Source organism: Amblyraja radiata, chromosome 17 (genome assembly GCF_010909765.2).
Source record: "Amblyraja radiata isolate CabotCenter1 chromosome 17, sAmbRad1.1.pri, whole genome shotgun sequence".
NCBI classification, from domain to species: domain Eukaryota; kingdom Metazoa; phylum Chordata; class Chondrichthyes; order Rajiformes; family Rajidae; genus Amblyraja; species Amblyraja radiata.
The window spans coordinates 35,221,303-35,246,276 of NC_045972.1; the positions used below are offsets into that span (position 1 = coordinate 35,221,303).

The 24,974-nt window shown below is 46.2% G+C and overlaps 1 protein-coding gene across 1 annotated transcript in view; it reads left to right on the forward strand.

Annotated features, from left to right (window-relative positions):
* The window catches only part of smpd3 (sphingomyelin phosphodiesterase 3), a 175,428-nt gene that overhangs the window by 135,626 nt on the left and 14,828 nt on the right, over positions 1-24,974 (forward strand). Inside the window, exon 3 of the mRNA XM_033036131.1 lies at positions 24,132-24,207. Within this exon, the coding sequence (XP_032892022.1) occupies positions 24,132-24,207 (76 nt within the window). The remainder of the gene's footprint in view (positions 1-24,131; positions 24,208-24,974) is intronic.

Here is a 24,974-nt window from a genome sequence, read left to right on the forward strand (position 1 = left end):
AACGTGGTCCATCTACACAAGTACAACCTGCCCGCACTTGGCCCATAACCTTCTAAACCTATCCTATCCATGTACCTGGCCAAATGTCTCTTAAATGTTCTGATAGTACCTGCCTCAACTATCTCCTCTGGCAGCTCATTCCATAAACGCAGCACCCTTTGTGTAAAAAGGTAATTGTAATGTTGAATCGTACACACGCTGTTTGCTTCACAGGCCTCTTTTGACGCAGGTGTGCAATGTTGACATTTTAGAACCACTACAGATTTTGCACAATTGCGGTTGCTTTAGGTACTTTGGTTTTTGATCTATCATGGTCTAGTTTACTTAGAATAACTGATGTTTTATTGGGTTTTTTTTCTTGCATTAACTGTGCCTGTGAAGCTTCAGCAAGTAAGAATTTCATTGATTCAGCTTATACCTGATCAATATGACAAATAAATGTTCTTGGCACGATTCACTTACCCGCTACTTGCTCCGGCTCCCAAGACCGCCCCTTGCAGTGAGTCACTCACAACCTTGCCCCAGAGACTTACATCCCCTCACACCTTGTATGTTGCGTGAAACATGCAAGATCTCCGGCTGGTGAGCTCACAGATCTATCCAACATGACATTGTCAGAGCATTTGTATGCACGGAGTGAGAACTGACCCATGCCATTTTCAACACTAATCATCAAAATAGGATCTTGTTGTTCTTTATTGCAACGTTTGAATATTAAAAGGAGACGAAGTAATGGTTGAAGATGACATTTTTGCAATACTATTCTGGATGGACAGTATTGCAACTGGTATAGCTTTGGCTCACAGTTCCAGCAACCTGGTTCAATCCTGCCCTCCAGTGCTGCTTGTAAGGAATTTGCACATTCTCCCTATGCCTGTGTGGGTCTCCTCCGGGTGCTCATATTATCACCCAGATTCCAAAGACACGCAGTTGGGAGATTAATTGCCCACTGCAAATTGGTGGAGGTGAGACTCTAGGGCGAATTAATGAGAATGTAGGGAGAGTATACTAGAATTAGTGTAAATGAGTGTTTGATGGCCAGCATACTGATTGGGCAGAAGGGTCTTTTATCATGCTGCATCTGTCTGTGATACCTCTTTTGAATTAATCTCTTGAATGATTTAAAACAATTTGCATCTATAGCCTACTCGATTGATTCAGAATGACAGCTGACTCTTAAAATGTTCCTATTTAAAAAAAAATTAGTATCACCAGCTACAGAGAATTGAGGGGGATGTGACGAGAATAAACTTGGATTAGTGTAAATGATTGCTTGTTGGTCTATGTGGACTTGCTGAGCAGAAGCACTTCTGTCCTGCATATCTCTCTGACTCTAGCATTGCCTGGACCCTCTGTGGAGTCTTGGTAACCACACAATAGAGTGGACTTAACATCAGCAGGGAGGACACTGAGAAATGAAAAGAAGTGGTACGAAATTTTAAACAATGGGACATGTTCGGGAAGATGACCTTTCAGCCTGGGATTGATAACAGGATGTGATTGTAGAGCTTATCCAATTCCAGGAAGTTGGAACATAATTGCCAGTTACAAAGTAGTTGTATTGTGAAGAGATCGGCTGCTCCTTTGACCCAAGGCCTCGTATCCAAACCCCAATCTTGATGCATTGCCCTTCTAGATATATAAGTATTTTCCTGTGAATTCTTTCACTCTGTGTATTCCTGGCCAGTAGAATGCTTTACAAGATCTCATTAGATCAATCCCAAATGTAGCAAATGGAAGTTCCCCAGTGCCTCTCTTCCTGTAGATTTTGGTACCAACACTCTTCCACCTCTGAAAAGTAATCCTTCTCAATGGGACAAAGTGCTGGAGTAACTTGTTGGGTCAAACAGCATCTCTGGAGAACATGGATGGGTGATATTCTGGGGTTGGGACCCTTCTTCAGACAGTGGTCTGAAGACCCTTCTTCAAACTTAATGTCAGCATGGGCATGGTGAGCAAAAGGGCCTGTTTTTTGTGTGCATGAATGCATGTGTGTTTGCATGACTGTGTGGTTGTGTGTGTGCATTCTTGTGTGCATGTGTAGTGTACTTGCGTTTGTGTGCATGTGTAGTGTACTTGCGTTTGTGTGCATGCGCAAGATGAAAACTGGAAATCTGTCCTACTCTTTACACTGGAACATCTCACCTAAAGCCATGCAACATAGAGAGTAGACTTGTTGCACTACTTTCACAGGGACGAGGGGGATACTCAGCTGTGTTTCCAAATCTCCCTTTTCCTCACAGCAGTTATTGCGCTAACCAGCTTCAGCTTTCATCAAATCTCCACTTTGCCTGGCTCTTCTGAGCATAGTTACGATAAACGCACAGCAGGTGTGTTATATTAGTTTATGCTGAGGAGCTGAATGACTCACAGCTTTCAATTTGACTTATTGATTTTATTTAATATCTGTAGCCTTTGTGTCTGTTTCAGCAGGTGATAACGTGGACGGAAATCACTCCATGGTGACATTAAGAACAACGAGCGAATAGGCAGTTTATTACCTGCACTGATCTGACTAAATGTGCATGAGAGACAGTCGCTGGCGTGAGCCTTTAGTGAAGGCCCACTTCTGCCGCGCTCCACTGATGGAGGGTAGTTGGGCCAGGTGATCCCACACTGCCTGAGCCCAAGGGCCTGCAACCTCAGAAGCACATCATTGCTTGAAGTCCAATCGAGTCTATATACGGGGAGAGGTAGGGATAGACATTTAGATCAGTGTCCACTTGTTGGCAAGAGCAGAGGCGAGCACAATAGAAGGGAAATAAATAGATAATACAATGATCAAATACAACTTCAAGTGAATCCAGAGTTACATTGATCAGTGGGGTTGATGCTCAGATCAAATCAGCCACCAGCCTGCGTGCTGTACTTCCACAGAAATACTGTTTGTGTGTGAGTGAGCATGTGTGTGGTTGTGTATATACATATGTACGTGTGTGTACATTTGTAGATGTGTGTGCAATGCGTGCAGCCTATATTTGCACATGTGTTTATCTACGAGCAGCGCGTGCCTTTGGGTATGTGCGTCTGTACGCATGCCATTGTTTGCATGTGTGCGTGTGTATGTTTGCGTGCCTATGTGAGTTTGCGCATGTGATGTGCGTTTGTGTCAGATTGTGTCTGTGTGTTTGTGCGGTGTGTGGGTGGTGTATGCAGGCACATGCAATGTGTGCATAGTGTGTGTTTGTGAAATTTGTGTATGTATATATGTTTGTGTGTGTATGCACAGTGTCTGTTTGTTTGTGTGGGTGTATACAATATGTCCATGTGTGTGCATATATATGTGCACCTGTGTGTTCAAGCCACTGGCATGGGGAGTGTCGATCCCACAATCTCCTCGCCCAGGGGTGAATGTTCTAACAACAGCTCATGTCTTCATTCAGGTTTACCTCCTGCAGCAAACTGCGACCAGGTTAAAATACTGTCCTGTTTCTCTTATTTCCCGAGAGGCAATGATATTAAGGAAATTCGCCTTCATTCCCGATTTGCAGCTCAGCCGATCGATTGCACAGATGACTGTGTACACCGAACTAACCACAGAGAACCGCATGTTTTAGCACACGCAGCCCTGACCATTGAGCTCTGCTGGGGCCAAAGCAACAAGAACATAGAAAATGGGAGCAGGATGAGGCCACCCACCTGCCTACTCCTGCCCCACCATTGTGACAATGACTGATCCGCTCTAGGCTACACCTCTACCTCTGTACCAGTTCCACAGAGCCCTTAGTTCCCTGCAAAAAAATCTACCTGCTTTCCCTTTCAATACCCCAGTGATCAGCAAGAAATTGCTCCTACATACCTCCGTATACAATGACTGTTCCCTAACCTTGCAACTTGTTAATGGTGACCTCTTTATCTTGGTCCCTCTTACCAGTGAGGGTGAGCTCTGTTATGGAAGTGGACAAATGACGTCCAGGAAGGGAATGTTCTGTTCTGATCAACAGGGTCTCCGTTACCAGATGTGTCCGCTTCAAGATTATGACCACTGGTAACCTGACCTCTGCACGGATGAACGATTTACTGAATAATCATATCTACATGAGTACTGTAAGCTGCTTTGCTGCCTGCTATAAATAATGCAAGAGAAAGCCCTCTCCCTCCTGGCCTTTGGGTGCAGGATACATTGTGTGAATGTCAGGAATGGAACCACGCTGTGCAAAGCTATTGTTTTTTCCAGCTATTTCCTGTTCAGCTGAGATTCCCAATAACTCCATGTGTCAATAGTTTGCCTTCAATGGATTATGTTCCTTTCTCAAAACCGTACTTGGCAAACAGGCTGTAGATGCTATTCTTTTTCATCAGCACAGTTTTATATCAAGCCTTGTAAGTCCCGACCTGAAACATTGCCTATCCATCTCCTCCAGGGATGCTGCTTGACCGGCTGAGTTACTCCAGCACTTTGTGTTCTACCAAACCCACACTTTGCTTTTAATTACCAGAGGGGGTTTCAGGGAGTAACTTCTTGCTGATCCAAGAATTTAGTTTTGTTTTTAGTTTGAAGTCTTTTTCTGCCTTTAATCTAACAAAGCTGGTGAGAAAGGGAAGACTATTCATTTACTGAGCATCTTTCTGTTGGGAAGGTTAGGTTAAATTTAGTGTGCCTTTGTTAAATGTTCATTTTTCCCGATGCAGTGTTGCTGTCAAGGCCATTATTCATTGTCCATCACCCAACCAGCCTTAAGTTGCTTTCTTCAACCACTGAATGGTTCAGTTTCAGAGTATGGTCAAGATTAAATTCTGTTGCACATCGAATACAATGATTGCATACAATGTAACTTCCAATGCAATCAGCTTGAGCCAGAACAGCTATTTTATTCTGTCCACACTCTTATGTTTGAGGGCTGTTGTACACACTCTCACTCACACTGTCCCTGTGCTTTACAAACAACGCCCTTGTTTTCATAACGAGGTGTTTGCTATGGACTCCTTGTGCAAGCTCCAGAGTGGCTGTGATATGCTTTGCCCCTCATGTGCTTCCTGACAGAGCTGAAGGCTTTGGTTTCTTAATCTTTTACCGTCTATTATTTGTTGATCATTTTAATTAGCAGTTTGTATGTGCTGCTAACTTTAAACTTGATCAAAGTAGTGTACATAGAGAAACATAATGACAGGCAGAAAGCTGCAAGAACACTTGCAACCAGTGTATTTAACCAATCGCCCACATGGGCATTTGGGCTCATGTCATACATCATATACTTACATGCATTAAACATACTCAGAAAATTGTTAAATGTACAACTTGGCATGCCAGCAGTTCTGCTGTCCTACAACTCCAGCAACCTGGACTGGACCCTGATCTTTGGTGGAGTCTCTGCAAACTTTGCATGTCACCGTGTGGGTTTCCTCTAGATGCTCTGGTTTCTTCCCACATCCCAAAGACGTGCAGGTTTGCCGATTAATAGTGCACTGTTAAATGCCCCTTGTATGTGGATAAGTTCCAGAATCTGGGAGGGGTGAGGTAGTTAATACAAATGTTGGGAGAATAAAATGCAGCATTAATGGTTGCTTGAGGGTCAGCGTGAACTTGCAGTGCTGAGGGCTCTGTTGACATAATCACAAGACATTGGAGTAGAATTAGGCCATCCAGCCCATCGAATCTACTCTACCATTCAATGATGGCTGAACTATTTTTCCCTTTCAGCCCCATTCTCCTGCCTCCACCCCATAAACCCTGGATAGATAAGCGCGCATTCACCACCCTCTGGCTAAAGAAATTCCTCATCTCCATTTTAAAAATATGACTTTTTATTCTGAGGCTGTGCTCTCCAGTCCTAGATCCTCCCACTACTGGAAACATCCTCTGCGCATCCACTCTATCTAGGTCTTGCATTATTCAGTCTAGGTTTCAATGAACAATCATTAAAGTAATACAGCACAGAAACAGGCTCTTCGGCCCACCTTATCCATGCCAACCATCAAGTACCCACCTGTACGAATCCCATTGACCAGCACTTAGTCTGTGACCTACAATGCCCTGCTGATTTAAGTGCTCATTCAGATACATTTTTAAATGTGTTTAGATTACTTGCCTTCACCACCTTCTCGAGCATTGTGCTCCGGATTCCAACCAGGTGAAAAAATATCCTCCTCCGATCTTCTCAAACCCTCTTACTTCTTGCCTTAATCCCATTGGTTTTCAATGTCTCTGTTATGGGGGATGGTTTCATATTATCCACCCCATCTGTGGCCCACATATTTCTGCACAACCCCTTCAGCCTTGTCCTGCACCACTCCATGACATAGCAAGTAATCAATGAAGGCAAATGGTTTGTAACAAACTAGATAAGCTGGGGGGGAAACAAGATAAGAGGGCCACACTGACAGCAGAAGAAGGACAGAGGGGGGGAGTAGTGCTTGGATGTATCTGATGGTGGGCTCATGGTGTAAGAGGGAAAGGAGAAATGGAAGAAATGGTGAAATCAAGGGAAAGAAGGAAGGAAAGTGGGAACAAAATGAAGTATGGGAGTGAGTACGAGGGCAAATGAGAGAAAAGCAAAAATAAGAGAGCATGCTAATAAGTGTGTGAATGAGTTTTAAACATGTTGGTGATTTTGAATTTAAAGCATCTGTGGGCTCGGAGCAGTTTGAATTTTGTACATTTTCAGCACGTACTGGCCCTGTGAACATAAAATGATCCATTTCAGCACTATTCACAATGTACCAAGTTAGAGATGGCATACTTTCAGGATAAGTGTCTGTCCCTTTCAGACACAAATAATGGTTGTCAGAACTTGCTTCAGTGAGTGCTGCGTGTTACTGGCACTCGTCTGTGAGAAACACTGAAAGCTTTATAAACGAGGGAACCGAGGCACTGGAAACAGATTTTCCCATCGCTTACTGCTCCCGTCCCAGTCAATTGTAGAATTTATCTTCTATAATTAGCTACCTTTTTCCTGGAATTTGAGGAATATGGCCATTGTTGTCAGTTGATATGTTGCCTTCCTTAGCGGTCTCGGAACGGCAGTGGAGAGAACAGAATTATTACTTCATTTCAAATCCTGTCATCTCTCAGCCTAATGAGCCCCCAAGAATATACCTACTTGGCACTGGCGATTCATCATACACCGATCGAATGCGGGGACTGAGCCGCTATTAAAACAGGACCCTCTTCACTGACAGAGTACCGAATAGTGAATCTTCAGCTAATTGAGGCAGATCCTTTGTTTGCTCACCATCTCCTGCTCCTGGGAGCTCACATCTAACGGCAACCCAGTATAAAGGCACCATCAATCACCAGAGAAAACAAGCAGAGGTCAAGTCTCAAAGCTACAATCCTCAAAAGAATCCATCATAGTTGCAATGGACAGGCAACATCTCTGGAGAGAAGGAATGTGTGACGTTCCAGATCAAGACCCTTCTTTAGACTGAAAGTCACGGGAAAGAGAAAAGAGAGATGTAGTAGACAGTGATGTGGAGAGATATAGAACAAATTAATGAAAGATATGCCAAAAAGTAAAGGGCCTGTCCCGCTGTACGAGGTTATTCAAGAGCTCTCCCAAGTTTAAAAAAAATCAAACTCGTGGTAAGGACGTAGCGGCTATGTCGGAGCTTGTGGATGTCTTGTAACGGCTCGTAATGCTCAGGACAGGTACTCGGGAAACGCGGAAACTCGTGAAGTTTTTTCAGCACTGTGAAAAATGTCCACGAGAGCCCCGAGTACCTACGAACAGCTATTACCGTAATTCTCCGAGTTCGAATCAGGGGAAACTCGGGAGAACTCTTGAATTACCTGGTACAGTGGGACAGGCCCTTAACAATGATAAAGGAAACAGGCCATTGTTAGCTGTAGCTAGGTGAGAATGAAAGCTATAGTGACTTGGGTAGCGGAGGGATGGAGAGAGGGGGAATGCAGGGGTTACTTTGTTAGAGAAATCAATAGGGTGAAAACTAGAAATGAGAGTTAGGGTGGGACAATGCCTGGCAGGTGGTGGGTGGTTACATCTGCAGGATGGCTGATTGGCAGATGAATAAGTGACAAAGATGGGAGGGAGGAATATGGAATGAAAGGGCCAGCAGAGATACCCATTTGACTCATTTTCACCTCTAGCCTTTGAGACTTACTCGACCTATTTGCAAATCAACCACTTTCCCTCTCCTGTATCCCCCCATCACTTGCCAGGTTTTGTCCTGCCCATTCCTCTCTTTTCCAATTTTCTCCCTTACTCCAATCAGCCCAAAGAAAGGTCTTGATCCAATATGTCGTCTGTTCATTCCTCCACAGATGCTGCCTGACCTGCTGAGTTCCTCCAGCACTTTGTGTTTTGCTCCTTAAAAGTGTCACTGAGAAAAGGATCTATCGACACAGTGCTTGAAGATTGAATGCTGTTCTGCAGCTCTGATCCCCCTGCTAAATGAAATAGTACTTACACCAATAGAGCTCTTGTGCAGTTGATGAACATCAGAAAAAAAGATGCTGGAAATCTGAAGTAGAATTAGAAAATGGCAGATACTCTCAGCGGGTCAGGCGGTATCTATGGAAAGAAGAGTTTGAGTTCAGTTTATTGTCACGTGTACTGACGTACAATGAAAAGCTTTTGTTGTGTGGTAAGCAGACAGTGGACAGGCAATACATGATTACTGTCGAGTCATCTACAGTGTGCAGATACATGACAAAGAAACATAATTTGATTTAACCACTCCATTAACACACTTGGTCTCACTCTGTCAGAGGTATTTCCTTTATTCTACTCATCCCTCCCTTGCCTACTCTGTTGCTGAGAACTAACTTATTTTCTTTCTTTTGCAATTCTGAGAGAGGGTGTGGTGCCTGAAACATTAACTGTTTCCACAGACTGGGTGGGTGTTTTAAGTACCTCCCGTGCTGTTGATCAGAGTGAGTTGTGGACATTTTCCTCGATGATAGAGTGGGCTTATTTCCTACTATCGGGGCCACTGATGCCTGGTGATTAATGCTGTTAGTAGAGTGGCTGCCTCACAGCTCCAGGGAACTGGGTTTCTTCCAGATCTCAGGTGTTGTCTGTGTGCTCCTGTGACGGCATGGGTTTCCTCCACATCTAAAGATATGCAGGTTGGTAGATTAATTGGCAACTGTAAATTACCCCTGGTGTGTAGGTTTGTGTAGAATCTAGTGGGAGTTGAATGTGGAGTGAATACAATTAGATTAATGTATATGGGCGCTTAATGGTCGGCATGGACTTAGTACTGCTGTTTTAGGAGCTCTGGTAAAGAGCAGATGATGATATTACTCTGGTTAAGGACTAAATTAATTGTTAATGTAGGGAGTGAATATGGAGATTGGGTTATTATTGGGATCCATGAAGAACGGTAATGATGCTGGGGAAAGCAACATCCCTTTCATGTATCCGGATTCCATATCCCTTTGAACCACAACAATTTGTAATCTCATTCCTTTACAAACCCACTGACTCACATGGCTATCTGGACTACACGTCTTCCCACCCTGCCCCCTGTAAAGACTCCATCCCCTACTCCCAATTCCTCCGCCTACGCCGCATCTGTTCCCAGGATGAGACATTCCATACCAGGGCATCGGAAATGTCCTCGTTCTTCAGGGAACGGGGATTCCCCTCCGCCACCATAGATGAGGCTCACACCAGGGTCTCATCCATACCCCGTAACACTGCTCTCTCTCCCCATCCCCGCACTCGCAACAAGGGCAGAGTCCCTCTGGTCCTCACCTTTCACCCCACCAGCCGGCAAATACAACACATAATCCTCCGCCATTTCCGCCACCTCCAATGTGACCCCACCACTCGCCACATCTTCCCATCTCCCCCCATGTCTGCCTTCCGCAAAGACCGCTCCCTCCGCAACTCCCTCTTCAATTCTTCCCTTCCCTCCCGCACCACCCCCTCCCCGGGCACTTTCCGTTGCAACCGCAAGAAATGTAACACCTGTCCCTTCACCTCCCCCCTCGACTCCATTCAAGGACCCAAGCAGTCGTTCCAGGTGCGACAAAGGTTCACCTGTATCTCCTCCAACCTCATCTACTGCATCCGCTGCTCTAGATGTCAGCTGATTTACATCGGGGAGACTAAGCGTAGGTTGGGCGATCGTTTCGCCGAACACCTCCGCTCAGTCCGCAATAACCTACCTGAACTCCCGGTGGCTCAGCACTTCAACTCCCCCTCCCATTCCCAATCCGACCTCTCTGTCCTGGGTCTCCTCCATTGCCAGAGTGAGCAACAGCGGAAATTGGAGGAACAGCACCTCATATTCCGTCTGGGGACCTTGCGTCCGGATGGCATTAACATTGAATTCTCCCAATTTTGCTAGCCCTTGCTGTCTCCTCCCCTTCCTTAACCCTCTAGCTGTCTCCTCCCATCCGCCCGCCCTCGGGCTCCTCCTCCTCCTCCCCTTTTCCTTCCTTCTCCCCCCCCCACCCCCCATCAGTCTGAAGAAGGGTTTCGGCCCGAAACGTCGCCTATTTCCTTCGCTCCATAGATGCTGCTGCACCCGCTGAGTTTCCCCAGCAATTTTGTGTACCTTTTAAATAATATATATTTTTAATTCTTCCTTGCAAGGTGAACTTTCCCACATTATACTTCACCTGCCACACAATCTATCTGTTGCAAATCTGAAAAGGAACCATTTGTCCCTATTATCCATTTCCCTGTCCACACCAATATATTATTCCCAACCCTACCGACCCTTTTATGCAGCAATTTATCAAATATATTCTGGAAATCCACACTTCATTTGATTCCCCTTTATCCATCAGACAGGCAATTTAAATGTTGATGTTAAAGTGCTGTACTTAGCAAAAGTAATTTCAGTGCTGATAAAAGTCAGAGAAGTTTGCAGATAGGTGAAAGGAACTGGGGGGTGGTTCTGCTGATTGCAGTGAAAGTAGAGGGAAGATCTAAAAGATATGGGCAAACTCATGAAGGGTTTGTTGAATAAAAACCTGTCTCTAATAGCAGGGATTCAATATCATTGACTTAATAACTGACAACACAACCTTGCAGTGAGACACAGATGAACAGATGATGAGGGCATGGAAGTTTAGAGATGGGATTATTGAGCATTGGGCCTAGTCGGCTGAAGGCATGGGAAATAATGTCAGAATTAGTATCAGGATTCGGTAAGTAGCCACAATTGAAATCTCGTACGGAGATCTCAGGGGTTTACAAGGCTGGAGCACGTTATGGAAATAGGAAGCGTTGAGGGAAAGGAGAAATGTGGATAAGAAAATTGAAAGGAATTCTTGGGCCGTTTTGGCCGATGTTTTATTGTCATATGTCCCAAAACGGAACAATGAAATTGCATGTGGGCAGTAGAATTCTATATGAGTTCTACATGAGCAGACAAGGCCCTACATGCATTGCATGTAGGGCCTTGATGTTGCATTTCAGGATCCTTGGGTTCAAAACCCAATCATCATATCAGTAACAACCCAGGCTGGCTCATGCGGAGCTTGCCATTTCAGATCTGACTACACTGATGGATTGAGTGTAAATTAAGGAGAAATATTCTGTCCAGCATTCTTCCTCAGCCAATTACACCAAAGCAGATTAATTAAGTATTTTTTGTTTTTATAATTTCATGAACAATATAGGAGGACATTTAGCCTATTGTGTCAATTTCAGAGCAATCATATTCTCCTACCTATTTCTTTGTAACTTAATCTCTCATATGGTACCTCTGATTTTCCTCCCACCCACCTATACTAAGAGCAATTTACAATGGCCAATCAGTTTGACAACCCACGCGTCCTTTGGTCTTGGGAGGAAACAAAGCACCCAGAGGAAATTAAGGCTGTCACAGGGAGAATGAGCAAATTCCATACAGGCAGCAGTTGAAGTCACGATCAAACCCAGGTCCCAGGAGGTGTGAAGCAACAGCACTACCTGTGGTGCCATTGTATCTCAGGTTAACCTAAAACTATACTGCTTCTCTCTCTACTGACTCTGCCCGACCTATTAAGGCTTTCCAGCACCTCCTCACACATTTTTAAGTAGCTATATCAGGGCTGTTTGTGTGACCTGTGTACATAATGACTGCACTCCATTCTGTGAGGAGCTTTTGTGTATGATAAGATACTACAGTGCCCTCCATAATGTTTGGGACAAAGACCCATCCTTTATTTATTTGCCTCTGTGCTCCACAATTTGAGATTTGTAATAGAAAAAATCACATGTGGTTAAAGTGCATTGTCAGATTTTAATAAAGGCCATTTTTATACATTTTGGTTTCACCATGTAGAAATTACAGCAGTGTTTATACATAGTCCCCCCATTTCAGGGCACCATAATGTTTGGGACACAGCAATGTCGGCCGAACGCACTATGGGAACTTCACTCGCCCCCCCTGCAGGAACTATACATCAAGAGGTGCACCTCCAGAGCCAATAAAATCATGAGAGACCCCTTCCACCCATGCAACGGACTGTTCCAGCTGCTACGGTCAGGCAAACGCCTCCGTTGCCATGCTGTGAGAACGGAGAGGTTGAGAAGGAGTTTCTTCCCAGAGGCCATTCGGACGGTAAACTCCTATCTCACCAGGGACTAACTTTACTGAACGTTTTTCCTTCCAATATTTAATATGTAAAAGAATATGTGTGTGTTTATGATTGTGTTTATAGTTTGTTTGGTTGTTTGTTTGTTTGTCTTTTTGCACAAAGTCCGCGAGCATTGCCACTTTTCATTTCACTGCACATCTCGTATGTGTATGTGACGAATAAACTTGACTTGACTTGACTTGATGTCATGTAAATGAAAGTATTCATGTTTAGTATTTTGTCGCATATCCTTTGCCTGCAATGACAGCTTGAAGACTGCGATTCATGGACATCATCAGTTGCTGGGTGTCTTCTCTGGTGATGCTCTGCCAGGCCTGTATTGCAGCCATCTTTAGCTTATGCTTGTTTTGTGGGCTAGTCCCCCAGTTTTCTCTTCAGCATATAACAGTCATGCTCAATTGGGTTCAAATCGGGTGATTGACTTGGCCACTCAAGATTTAACAATTTTTTAGCTTTGAAAAACTCCTTTGTTGCTTTGGCAGTATGTTCGGGAGCATTGTCTTGCTGTAGAATGAACCACCGGCCAATGAGTATAGATGTATTTGTTTGAACTTGTCAGATAGGATGTGTCTATACACTTCGGAATTCATTATGCTTTTACCATCAGCAGTTGTATCATCAATGAAGATAAGTGAGCCAGTACCTTCAGCAGCCATACATGCCCAGGCCATTACACCCCCACCACCATGTTTCACAGATGAGGTGGTATGCTTTGGATCTTGAGCCGTTCCTTCTCTCCTCCATACTTTGCTCTTGCCATCACTCTGATATAAGTTAATCTTCATCGCATCTGTCCACAAGACCTTTTTCCAGAACTGTAGTTGCTCTTTTAAGTACTTATTGGCAAACTGTAACCTGGCCATCCTATTCTTGCGGCTAACCAGTGGTTTGCATCTTGCAGTGTAACCTTTTCATTTATGTTCATCAAGTCTTCTGTGGACAGTGGTCATTGACAAATCAACACCTGACTCCTGAAGAGTGTTACTGATCTGTAGGACAGGTGTTTGGGGATTTTTCTTAATTATAGAGAGAATTCTTCTGTCAATTCAGCTGTGGAGGTCTTCCTTGGCCTGCCTGTCCCTTTGCAATTAGTAAAATCTGACAATCTGTATATACAGTAAATGCAAATTGTGTTTAACAGTTTATTCAATAGTTTAGAATTACTTTATTGAAAAAAGAGCAGCTAATTTTGGGCTACCACTAAAAATACTTCAGTCTATGGTAGTCTGTGTTAAATGTTGAAATTATCATTTTCCTTCACTTGAGTGGCAACTCATCACATTCAAAAAACATAATATTCCAGCTCGGGATTCCAGTCCCTAGCAACTAATTCCGTTTTCTCATTAAGGGGCAATTGAATGCGTCATCTCCATCACTGAGTGTAATGAGCTGCTCGCAAACACAAACCAAATGTCAGATTGATTCCTGCCAGATGAGGCTTTGCTGTGACCTTTTCTTTTTCATTTCAGAGAGCGCTGTCAATCAGAGATCGATTATGGCCCATTGTGAAGGTGCAAGTGGAAATTGTGTTCTTGGTAGTGGAGGGGTGGTGTCAGCCGGATATCTCCCTGTTACTCTGCCACTGTCTGCTGTGTCAATCAACACGGGGTCACAGACAGAGCACTCTTAACACCAGGGAAAAGGAACTTGCCTAATCCTTCACACGGAGATGTAATTTTCAGCATGGCTTTTCATATGCTGTGACTGTATGCCTGCTGCATGTAGTCTTTAGACACTTTTCCCCTGACAGAGATGTATAAATCAAATGGCATAGATTTATGATAAGAGTGGGGGAGGGATCTGAGGAAGAGCTCTTTCACCCAGAGAGTGGTTAGAATCTGGGACACACTGGTGGAGGCAACTATTCTCACAACATTTAAGATTTATCAATGGAAATGTAACTGTTTAAGGTGCCACCAGTGACAAAAATAATGCTGCTATCCGGTTAAATTAGATATTATCTGTTGGATTAAAAACCGTAAATGCTGGAAATACCCAGCATGTTAGGCAGCATTGGTGGAAAGAGAAACAGTTAATGTTTCAGGCTAGATATCCTTCATCAGAACTGTGAGAGGAAGCAAGTTAGATTAGAACAACTAGATAAAATTGTTTTCTTGATTCTTCTCTTTCCCAGTTCTAATAAAGGGTCCTGGAACTGAACCGTAAACGTTGTTTCTCTTTCCACAGGAGCTGCCTGATCTGCTGAGGATTCCAACACTTTCTGTTGTAATCTCATATTTCCTGTGTTCTCATTGTCTATGTTTTTGATAATTATCTGCAAGATGTCTCTCAGGCTAAATTTGGACATAAATATTCTCCACATCTTATTCAGCCTCCAGAACATTAACCCCAGGTTTCAACTTTCGATATCAGTTTATAAAGAAATGGTGAATAGGACACCAGAACAAGTGCCGGGCCTTTGAATGGGATGTGCAGGGTTCGTAAGGTTTACTTTTAGTTTAGTTCAGTTTAGTTTAGAGATGCAGCGAGGAAACAGGCCCTTTGGCCCGCTGGGCATCGATCCAAGCTGACCATCGATCACCCATAAACTAGCTCTATGTTATCCCACTTTCTTAACCACTCTCTACCCACTAGGGGCAATTTTATAGAGGCCAATTAACCTACAAACCCGCACATTTTCCGGATGTGGGAGGAAATTAAGGCACCTGGAGGAAACCCACTCGGTCACGGGGAGAACGGATAAATTCGACACAGACAGCACCCAAGGTCAGGATGGGACCCTGGTCTCTGGCGCTATGAGGCAGCAACTCTACCGCTGTGCCACTGTGCGGCCTCCTGCTCCAATGTGCTAACACTTTAACATTAAAATGGGTAGAGTGGATACCTAGATAATTGCCATAATGGAAAGACATCACTACCAGTATAGCAATGCTGGTATGTACATCAGCTTGGGTTTATATATTTTTTTATTTACTACCCCAAAGGGGACCCGTTGGGTTCCGTCCCCTAAACACGCGATTGCAGGGGGGGGGGGGGGCCTGTGGCGTCACACACACACTAACCACCCCCCCACACACACGAGAGGGGAGGGGGGGGAAGGGAGGGGAGCGTAGTGGGGAGTTGGGGAGGGGGGGTGGGGGGGAAGGGGAGGGGGGGAAGGGGAGGGGGAGAGAGAGAAGGGGGGAGAGAGAGTGGGGAGAGGGGGAAGGAGGGGGGTGGAGGGGAGAGGGGGGGAGAGGGGGGAGAGAGAGAGGAGGGGAAGAGAAGGGGGGAAGGGGGAGAGAAGGGGGAATGGGGGGAGAGAGAGTAGAGGGGAGAGAGGATGGGGGGAGAGAAGAGGGGGGAGAGACAGGGATTTTTGAAATCATGAGGTAAATCTCTACCGGAATACATAAAGATGTCAGCGTTACCGCATTGGGTTTTCGAGGAGATGTGAATCAAATAAAAAGTTCAAGCAAGTATCCCCACAAGTAAACATCCAAGATCAGAGTTTTATAATATAACTAGACCAAGTGCAGACCCGTTGGGTTTGTTACCCCATCGCGCGGTTCTGGGGGGGGGGGGGAGGGGCTGCGCGATGGGGGCTGCATGCGGTGTCACACACACTAACCACCCCCACACACACACACACTAACTACACCCCCGCACACACGCTAACTACTCCCCTTGATATCATATTAATATTATTAATTTGCTCCTTTTACCCCATAACTGCCCTGTCCACTGACGCATAGCCCACAACTCGCAGGCACGTTTAGAGGGGGGGGGGGGGGGGGATAGAGAGTGGTCAGAGAGAGAATGGGGAGAAACAGAGAGAGAGAGAGGGGCAGAGACAGAAGGGCAAGAGACAGGGAAAGGGGGTGGAGGGGAGGAGGAGAGGGAGGGTGGGGGAGGAGGGGAGAGAGAGATGGGAGGAGAGAGGGGGCTGAGAGGGGGTGGGGGAGAGGAAGGGGGGGAGAGAGAGGAAGGGGGGGAGAGAGAGGAAGGGGGGGAGAGAGAGGAAGGGGGAGAGACAGAGGGAGGGGGAGAGAGAGGGGGGAGAGAGGGAGGGGGGAGAGAGAGAGGGGGAGAGAGAGGGGGAGAGAGAGGGTGGAGAGGGAGAGGGTGGAGAGGGAGAGGGTGGAGAGGGAGAGGGAGAGGGGGGAGAGAGAGGGGGGAGTGAGAGAGGAGTGGGGCGGGGCGGCAGTTCGCGGGGGCCCGAGCGAGCCAGGAGCGATCCGAGGACCAAAGATCCCATAGCGAGCTATAGGCTCTTTGCTGAGGACTGCCAAAAGCAGTGGAGGACCGGCCGATCGTGGTTTCCGCCAGTGTTACAGAGGATTGGGCCGCGGACACGGACAAGGAGAGGGGGTCGTCCCCTGTGACGGGTAGAGAGGGGAGAGAGAGGGAGGAGAGGTGAGAAGACAGAACCGGCTTGCCTTTCTGGAAACCAGCAGCTGACTCTGGACTCTGGTCCTGTACACGGGGGGGGGAAATGGAGGAGGACTGGCCAAATTTTTGTGCCTTCCACCACAGTGATGAATGCTGTGGTGGATGTTTGTGTTACAGTTTTATTGTGTGTTCTTTATTATTGTACTGCTGCTGACAACCCAAATTTCCACCGTCCCTGGTTGTGTGGCAATAAATTATATCTATCTATCTATCTATCTATCTATCTATCTATGAATGAGCGGGCAGGCGGGGAAGGGATGGGAGGGGCGGGGCTTCACAAGCTGCGCGGGCAGTGAGGAGAAAGCTCTTCAGCGCGTGAGCGCCGCTGACCTCGCAATCTGCTGAACAAAGGTCCTATAATGGAGCTGTAGGATCTTTGCTGCAGAATTTCTCGTTCTTTCTGCACATTTTGAAGAGCGGGGGGGGGGGGGATGGGCTTACATACCTCGTGGAAAACTGTGCATGCGCGTTGACAGCAGCTGAATTAATCCAGAGCGGGGGGGGGGGGGGGGGGGGGGCATGAGGAAAGGCATTGTGAGGTCAGCAGCTGGCCAGCCTTTATATTTTTTTTTTTATGTCAATTTGGTGATAAATTTTAATAAATATCTCGGGAAATAATTGACCAAATGTATAGAGTGGATTTTTGAAATCATAAGGAAAGTTTCTACCAGAAGATGTGAAAATGTCACTGTTATTGTAACGTCAGCAGCTGAGCAGCAGTCAGATTTTAAAAATAGGTCCGGTAGTCAACAATTTTAATTAAAAAGTCAGGAAAATAATGCGCCAAATGTAAAGAGGTGTGGATTTCTAAAATCACAAGGAAAATCCCTACTGAACTATGTAAAAATGTCACCGTTTCGGCATCTGTTTTTCGAGGAGATACGTTTCAAAGGCAAAATGACACACACACACACAGAGTTTTAAAAGTATACTAGACCAAGTGCAGACCCGTTGGGTCTGTTTCCCCAACGCGTGTTTGCGGGGGGGGGGGGGGGGGGGAGTGACGCGGATGGGAAGGGGAGGAGAGTAGGGAGTGGGAGAAGAGCGGGGAGGGCAGGAAGGGGGGGGGGGGAGTGGTAGGGGGTGGGAGAGGGGTAACAGGGAGTGGTGCAAGAGAGAGGGGAAGGGGGTGGGGGGGAGATGGAGTGAAGAGGGGAGGGGAGGAGGGAAAGGGATGAGGAGAGAGGGAGGAGGAGGGGAGGGGAAGGAGGGGAGGAGGGAGGGGAAGGAGGAGGGAGAGGGGAAAGAGTGTAGAGGGAGGGGGAGAGTGGGGGTGGGGGAGGGGATGAGAGAGGAGTGGGGGAGGGGGGAGAGAGGGGTGGGGGAAAGGGGAGAGAGGGAGGAGGGAGGGGAAGGAGGAGGGAGAGGGGAAAGAGTGTGGAGGGAGGGGGAGAGTGGTAGGGGGGCAGGGAAAGAGTGGGATGGGAGGGAGAGAGGGGTAGGGGGGAGAAAGGGGGAATAGTGGTGAGGTTATCCTTAAACTGTGACCCCTTGTTCTGGACTTCCCCAACATCGGGAACAGTCTTCCTGCATCTAGCCTGTCCAACCCCTTAAGAATTTTGTAAGTTTCTATAAGATCTCCCCTCAATCTTCTAAATTCTAGCGAGTACAAGCCGAGTCTATCCAGTCTTTCTTCATATGAAAGTCCTGACATCCCAGGAATCAGTCTGGTTAACCTTCTCTGTACTCCCTCTATGGCAAGAATGTCTTTGGCAAGGGAGATGGAGAGGGGAGGGGAGGAGGGAGATGGGGTAGGGGAGAGTGTGGAAGGAGGGGGAAGAGTGGGGAGGGAGAAGGGGGGTGGGGGAGAGAGGGATGGGGGTGGGAGGAGGAGGGGAGGGGAGGGAGATGGAGAGAGGGGTGGGGGAGGGGAGGAGAGGGATGGGGAGGGGGAGAGAGGTGTGTGGGAGGGAGGGGAGGAGGGAGATGGGGTAGGGGAGGGAGGGGGAAGATTGTGGAGGGACGGGGGGGGGTGGGTGGAGAGAGGGGAAAGAGTGGGGAGGGAGAGGGGGAGGGGGGGAGAGAAGTGGAAGAATGGGGAGGGAGGGAGAGGGGTGGGAGGGTGGTGGAAGGGGAACAGATGGGTAGGGGAAGGGGTGGGGGGGAGAGAGGAGGGAGGGGGAAGGGAGGGGGAGAGAGAGGTGGGGGACGGAGAGAGAGGGTGGTGGGGTAAGGGGGAGAGAAGTGGAAGTGGGGAGGGAGGGTTAGGGGGAGAGGGGGAGGGGTAGGGACAGTCCATCTGTTCCCCATTCCCTATCACCCCCAATCCAATTTCTCTATTCCCACACACATGATGACGCGCTTCGACACAGGCTGAGGGGGTGGGCGGGAGGGGCTTGGGCTGGGGCAGGTGCAAAGGCATATGTAAATGAATCCATTCCGATTGGACATCTGTGAGCATTGGGCATTGTGACATCACACGATGGAACGTTCACCAACATTCTATGGATGAGACGCTGTTTTTTTTAATTTGTGGGGGAGTGGGGAGAAGGATTTTATTAAAAATGTGTACATAAACACGACGAAATTTAATCAGGAGTGGATACTTGGAATGAAAAGTGAAATATCTACCGAAATGGAAAAAATCTCGGCGATTCTGCGTCTGGTGTTGGCGTAGCAACGAATTAAAGGCTGGCAGCCACAAGTCAGGCAGACACACACACACACACACACACACAGTTTTAAATATAGATAGATAGATAGCTGGATATGATAGGATGCAGCCAGCATTTGTTGCTTAACCCCTATTTCCCTTTAGAAGGTACTGGTGAGTAACCTTCTTGAACTGCTCTGATCTTCAAGGTGAAGGGATTCCCATAAGATTGTTGAAAGTGGAGTTTCAGGATTTGTTACCTCAGAATGTCGTACAAATCAAGGAATGTCGCAAGTGACTTGTAAGGGAATCTTGAGCTGAGGCTTTTCTTATACTCAAATCCTGAAACTCCACTTTCACCTAGTCTATGAACTATCAGAGGGCCCAAGTGTGAATTATATATCCAAATCATTGAGAGAGGCTCCTTCGCTGCTAGTTTGACTTCAAAAACAGATTAATTGAGAAACTCAGCATGAGGGTAATATACTGGATTAACGAGGACAGAATATAAATCGCGGGATTCAGCAGTTTCTTGATGAAAAGCAAATCAGGATCTAATCGCTTTGGATGTAAATGAGCTAACTCTGTCCACATCAGTAAGTAAATTTATTTGAAGACACGCTACAGACTGGAAGATGGGAGCCGAGGGTTCCATGTGTATTGGGAGGCTGCAATGGCAGCAATGAAGAACGGTCACGTGGCAGGCAAGATCTCACTCACAGAACAGAAGTAAATTCGGAATTAAAACAAAATCAGTTGGCGCTATTCCAAAAGGTTTAAATGAATCCTTAAACCCACTAACATTTCCAGTACTCATTACCAAGTGGTATAATGAAGACCTTTGGGAGCAACAAAGGAGATTATTAAGATAACGTGGGTCCCAAATACTGCTGCTGATTATAATACAACATAAAAGGAGGCAATTCAGCCCATCGAGCCTTGGCAGGTCTTCAAAAGAGCCACCTCACTCCCACACTCTACTCTTTATCATAGCCCTGTAATGTTTGCTTTTTCTAGTATCTATCTTTTTTTCCATCTGCTTCCTCCATCCCTTTTCAGCAGTGCATTCCAGATCAATCTAATGCCCTGTCCAAGCATATCCTGTCCATACCTCTGGACCCCTCAGTCCTTTGCCCATCCATCTCTCACTGCACATCCACCACATTAGCAAAAACATTGACTCCATCCCTCTCTTCACATACCATCTCCACCTCATCAAATCTGCTATATGCATTGCATATTTTGATTTTGTTGCCTTACCCATCTCCAAACTCCCCCACTGTGCAAGCTCCTTTGGAAGTTGTAAGTTCCATGCCCACCTTCCCCACTCCTCCAGTTTGAACCCTTCCAATCAAAGTCTCTGCCCATGCAGAGTACTGAAACTGGCCATGAGTAAACCATCCTTGTCATACTCCAGTCTGTTTACAGTTTTTAGCATACTTGGCCGTACCGCACTCTTCCGCAGCCTCTCTGCCTCTCTCGTTTAGCAGGCCTGCCTCTGCATTGTCCATCCCTGACTATCCAGTTTTAGTGGAGGAATTTCCTGTTCTCATCCCCCAGCGTTATCTTTGAAGTTCCTGAACAGACTATTTTTTTTCGCATCTATGTGCGGATTCTTGTTAATGCCACAAAAGCAGGTAGGCCAAATTGTGGCCTAACCAAAATCCTTTAAAGCTGCATTATGAATTCCTTATACTCAATGCCCTGACCTATGAAAGCAAGCACACCATATACCTTATTTACTACTCTACTTGAGTTGCCACTTTCACTGCCATACTGGGTGCCGCAACTGGAAGAGGCCATTCTCAATGGAAGCTCAGCAGCCTTCCAACTCACAGGCCACAGCTGTTGGGAAACCATCCACCAAAGCTGCAATACCAATGATTTACGGAAGAATCTCCATTATTCATGTCGACCCTGAGATACAAATGGTTCAGATCTGGGTTAGTTGTTGCTGGTTTTCTTATTCTCTTTCTTACCTTCAACCTGTCTGTGTGGTCTTCTGCTGCTTCCATTTGGGAGGTCAAATGGCATGCACCTTAACAACGATAATGTACAAAGGGATCTTGGGAGACATGTTCAAAGCTCCCTGAAAGTAGTACCACAAGTAGATAGTGTTGAAGAAGGCATATGGTGTGCTTGCATTCATGGGTATAAGAATCAGGAACTCATGACCAAGCTTTATAGGACTGGTCAGGTCGCATTTGGAATATTGTGTGCAGTCTGGTTGCCCCATCGCAGGAAGGATGTAGGGAGCTTTAAAAAGGTTGCAGAGGAGGTTTGCCAGATAAACAGACTTAGATTGTTTCCTCTGGAATGCCAGAGGTGGCAGGAAGGCCTCATAGAAGAATACAGAATTAAAAGAGGCAGAAGCTTTTTCTCAGGATGAAAAAATCAAATATTAGAGGGCATAGCTTTAAGGTGAGAAGGACAAAGTTTAAAGGAGATGTACGGGGCGCATTTTTTACATGCCTGGAATGCACTGCTGAGGGTGGTGGTTGAGGCAAAACCAATAGTGGCATTTAAGAGACTTTTGGGAATGGAGGGATATGGATTATGTGCAGGCGGATAAAAGTTGGCCTTGGCATCATGTTTGGCACCGACGCTGTGGGCCGAAGGGCCTGTTCTTGTGCTGTACTGTTTTATGTTCTATGTAATAAGCAGGGTGGTAGCATTGGCTGAATGAATGTTGTTTTAAACCTTCTGGAAAACAATGTCACCAGGTGCTTTTTCACTGATGAATAATATCCTGAGAGCTGGTAGTAAACACATAGGCATTCTGAGTGCAATTGGGCAAAAAACCTGGAGCTCTCATCCGTCTTGGCCAGTAGAGAGAAGGAAGAGTTCCTTTGGGATGGAAAAGCTTAGCGACCATCTCGATAAAATGGTATCACCTGCAGCAGCCTGGGGTGAATCTGTTGCAGAATAGTGAAAGGACACAGTAAGTCACAGGCACAAGTTCCTCCATAGGCGGTAAGCGTCTGCAAGGGATGGTGCCTCAGGCATTCAGGCAGAGGTGCTGCCCTGAGTGCTGTGGGCAGCGGCCACACTTCCCCTCTTCCACACAAGCTTCACTCTGAGGATGATGAACCTGTGGAATTTTCTACCATAGATGGTGGCGGAGGCCAAGAGAGCAGGAGCATGTGTGGATTTAGTATTGAGTTGGATGATCAGCTGTGGCAGTAGTTAATGGTGGAGCAGGCTCAGTTTTCCTATCTCTGCTACTGTTTACAATGAGTCCATGATTTAGCTTCAAAGGAAGCCCTACCAGACCTCCTGTGAATGCTGTGAACTGGTTTCAAATGCAACCAAAGGATCCTGATCCAATTTAGTAGGTGACTTGCTGCTTTACTTGTCTGAGCGTCACACCTGCCACTGTGAACACTTAGATACCCATGTAGTGCTTGTAAAATGGGCACAACCCCAGATAATATCCAAGTCACAGTCTTCAGCTGGAGGCAAGGGTGCCACATCATGGAGCTCCCTGGTAACATGGTAAAGCAGCATTCACCCTGCAGGATGCAAGTTTGATAGTAGCAAAGTGATAAACAGGTACATGTGATCAAATGTTACTCTGTTGGATAATGAGAACTCTGTACAGTTGCCCAGTAATGACCTATCACCTTCATATACCAGTTTCCTCTTTATTTGATTAATGGGGTAGAGGCACGTCATTCTGCCCATTAGAAATGATCATAGTATTCTGGGTTACCATTTCCCTCCACTGATGAAATAGGTGAACATGTTTGAGGAAAGGGAGAGAGGAGGGGTTCATGCCTCTCTCTTCCTGCAATGTGAGGGAGAAGAGACAGTATGATGGCCTTGGGAATGTTCAGGTTATATTAAATTCAAAACCACAATGAAATAGAGCTAGATAGGGCTATTCAAGATAGCGGAGTCAGGGGATATGGGGAGAAGGCAGGAACGGGATACCGATTGGGGATGATCAGCCATGATCACATTGAATGGTGGTACTGGCTCGAAGGGCCGAATGGCCTACTCCTGCATCTATTGTCTATTGAAACAATGTCACTTGTTTAATGTTGGTTCCTAATGATTGGCGCCTGTCCTCTGTCAACTGGACACCAGCTTGTTACTAAGGGAAAGGTATTAGCAATGGGCAGGCTGCCATGGTGCCTAGCATCACTTTATTTCCTTTTTGACTTTTGTTAGACAATTGAGGGTATATGTCATGTTTGCCTGTTGTATCTAAGTAATCAAATTCACCTTCATGGTACAAACCACCAGCTGAAGTAGCTGAGAAGGAAACATTTTGTGCTCTGGATTCTACTTTCCAGATTTTCCCCTTAGTACTCATACCACTTCAGAAACTGCCCTATGTTTGGGAAGGGGGGTTCATTTACAAATATGAGGACAAGAGACTGGGTGTTGCAAGTAGGGAGACAAACTTTAAGACAGAACAGTCACTCGAAGAGCTGGAGATTGCAGGTTTTCTGCAAGAGGTGGAAAGGTTGAAAAAGTTTGGTCTGTCATGTTTCCTTTTGGAAGGCGATACCTCGACGCTGGCAGTCACCAACATTTTGTTTGCCAGATCAGATCAGATGCCGTAATTGGCAATGAGGAACAATCAGTGAGATGTTGATGCAAACACTTCTAACCATCCTTTCACTTGTTCCCATTAAGGTGCATGTTGGAACCACACCTCAGGACCAAAGAATTGTGGGTTATGTTTCCTGCACTCATTTGCAAGCTCTGTCAGGTATGTTTACACTGATCCACCCTCTCTACCACACCCTGCTCTCACACACCCTGCAGTATATGTGGTATTAGTAGTAAAAGGGTCATTAAACTTGCAATCTCTTTATGCACAGTCAGGTGATTGATTGCTCTCTGCGAGGTTGAATGTAAAAGCTTCCAGTGCCAGTCTGGAAGATGCCCTCAAGGCTCCCACTCAAAGAAGCCAGAGTGATATCAGACAATATTTGCTTTACGCTTGGAGCTATTGGTGATGGCTTTCCAGTCATAGTTGAAGGAATTGCAAGAATTTTGCAACAGTATCCCTCTGACACAAACGTTGCCTATCTCCTTCGCTCCATAGATGCTGCTGCACCTGCTGAGTTTCTCCAGCATTTTTGTGTACCTTCTGATAGATATTACCCTGGAGATTCAACTTTGGAAGACATTAGTTGTTTGCAACTCATGGATCTGAAGTGAGCTCCGTGCCCAGAACCCTAACATGATAGTGGGAAGGTTTGAAGGTTGTTTACACGGTGTGGACTAAATCAAGATACTGAAGGCTTGGTTAGTAAGCTGAGACAATGGGCCCTAGCCTCGAGAGACCTTCAGAGAAGGGAATGGCCTTGGAGGCTGTTCCAAAGAATCTGAATTGACCATTCCCAGATGGAACTAGCTATTTCCCCTACCAGCAGACAGCTATTCCAGGTGGTGGGAAGAGGGACCAGAGGTATCCTGCCCACTCTACAAATGGCACTTGGTGAGTTGTCAAAGGAACTAGTACCAGATGCG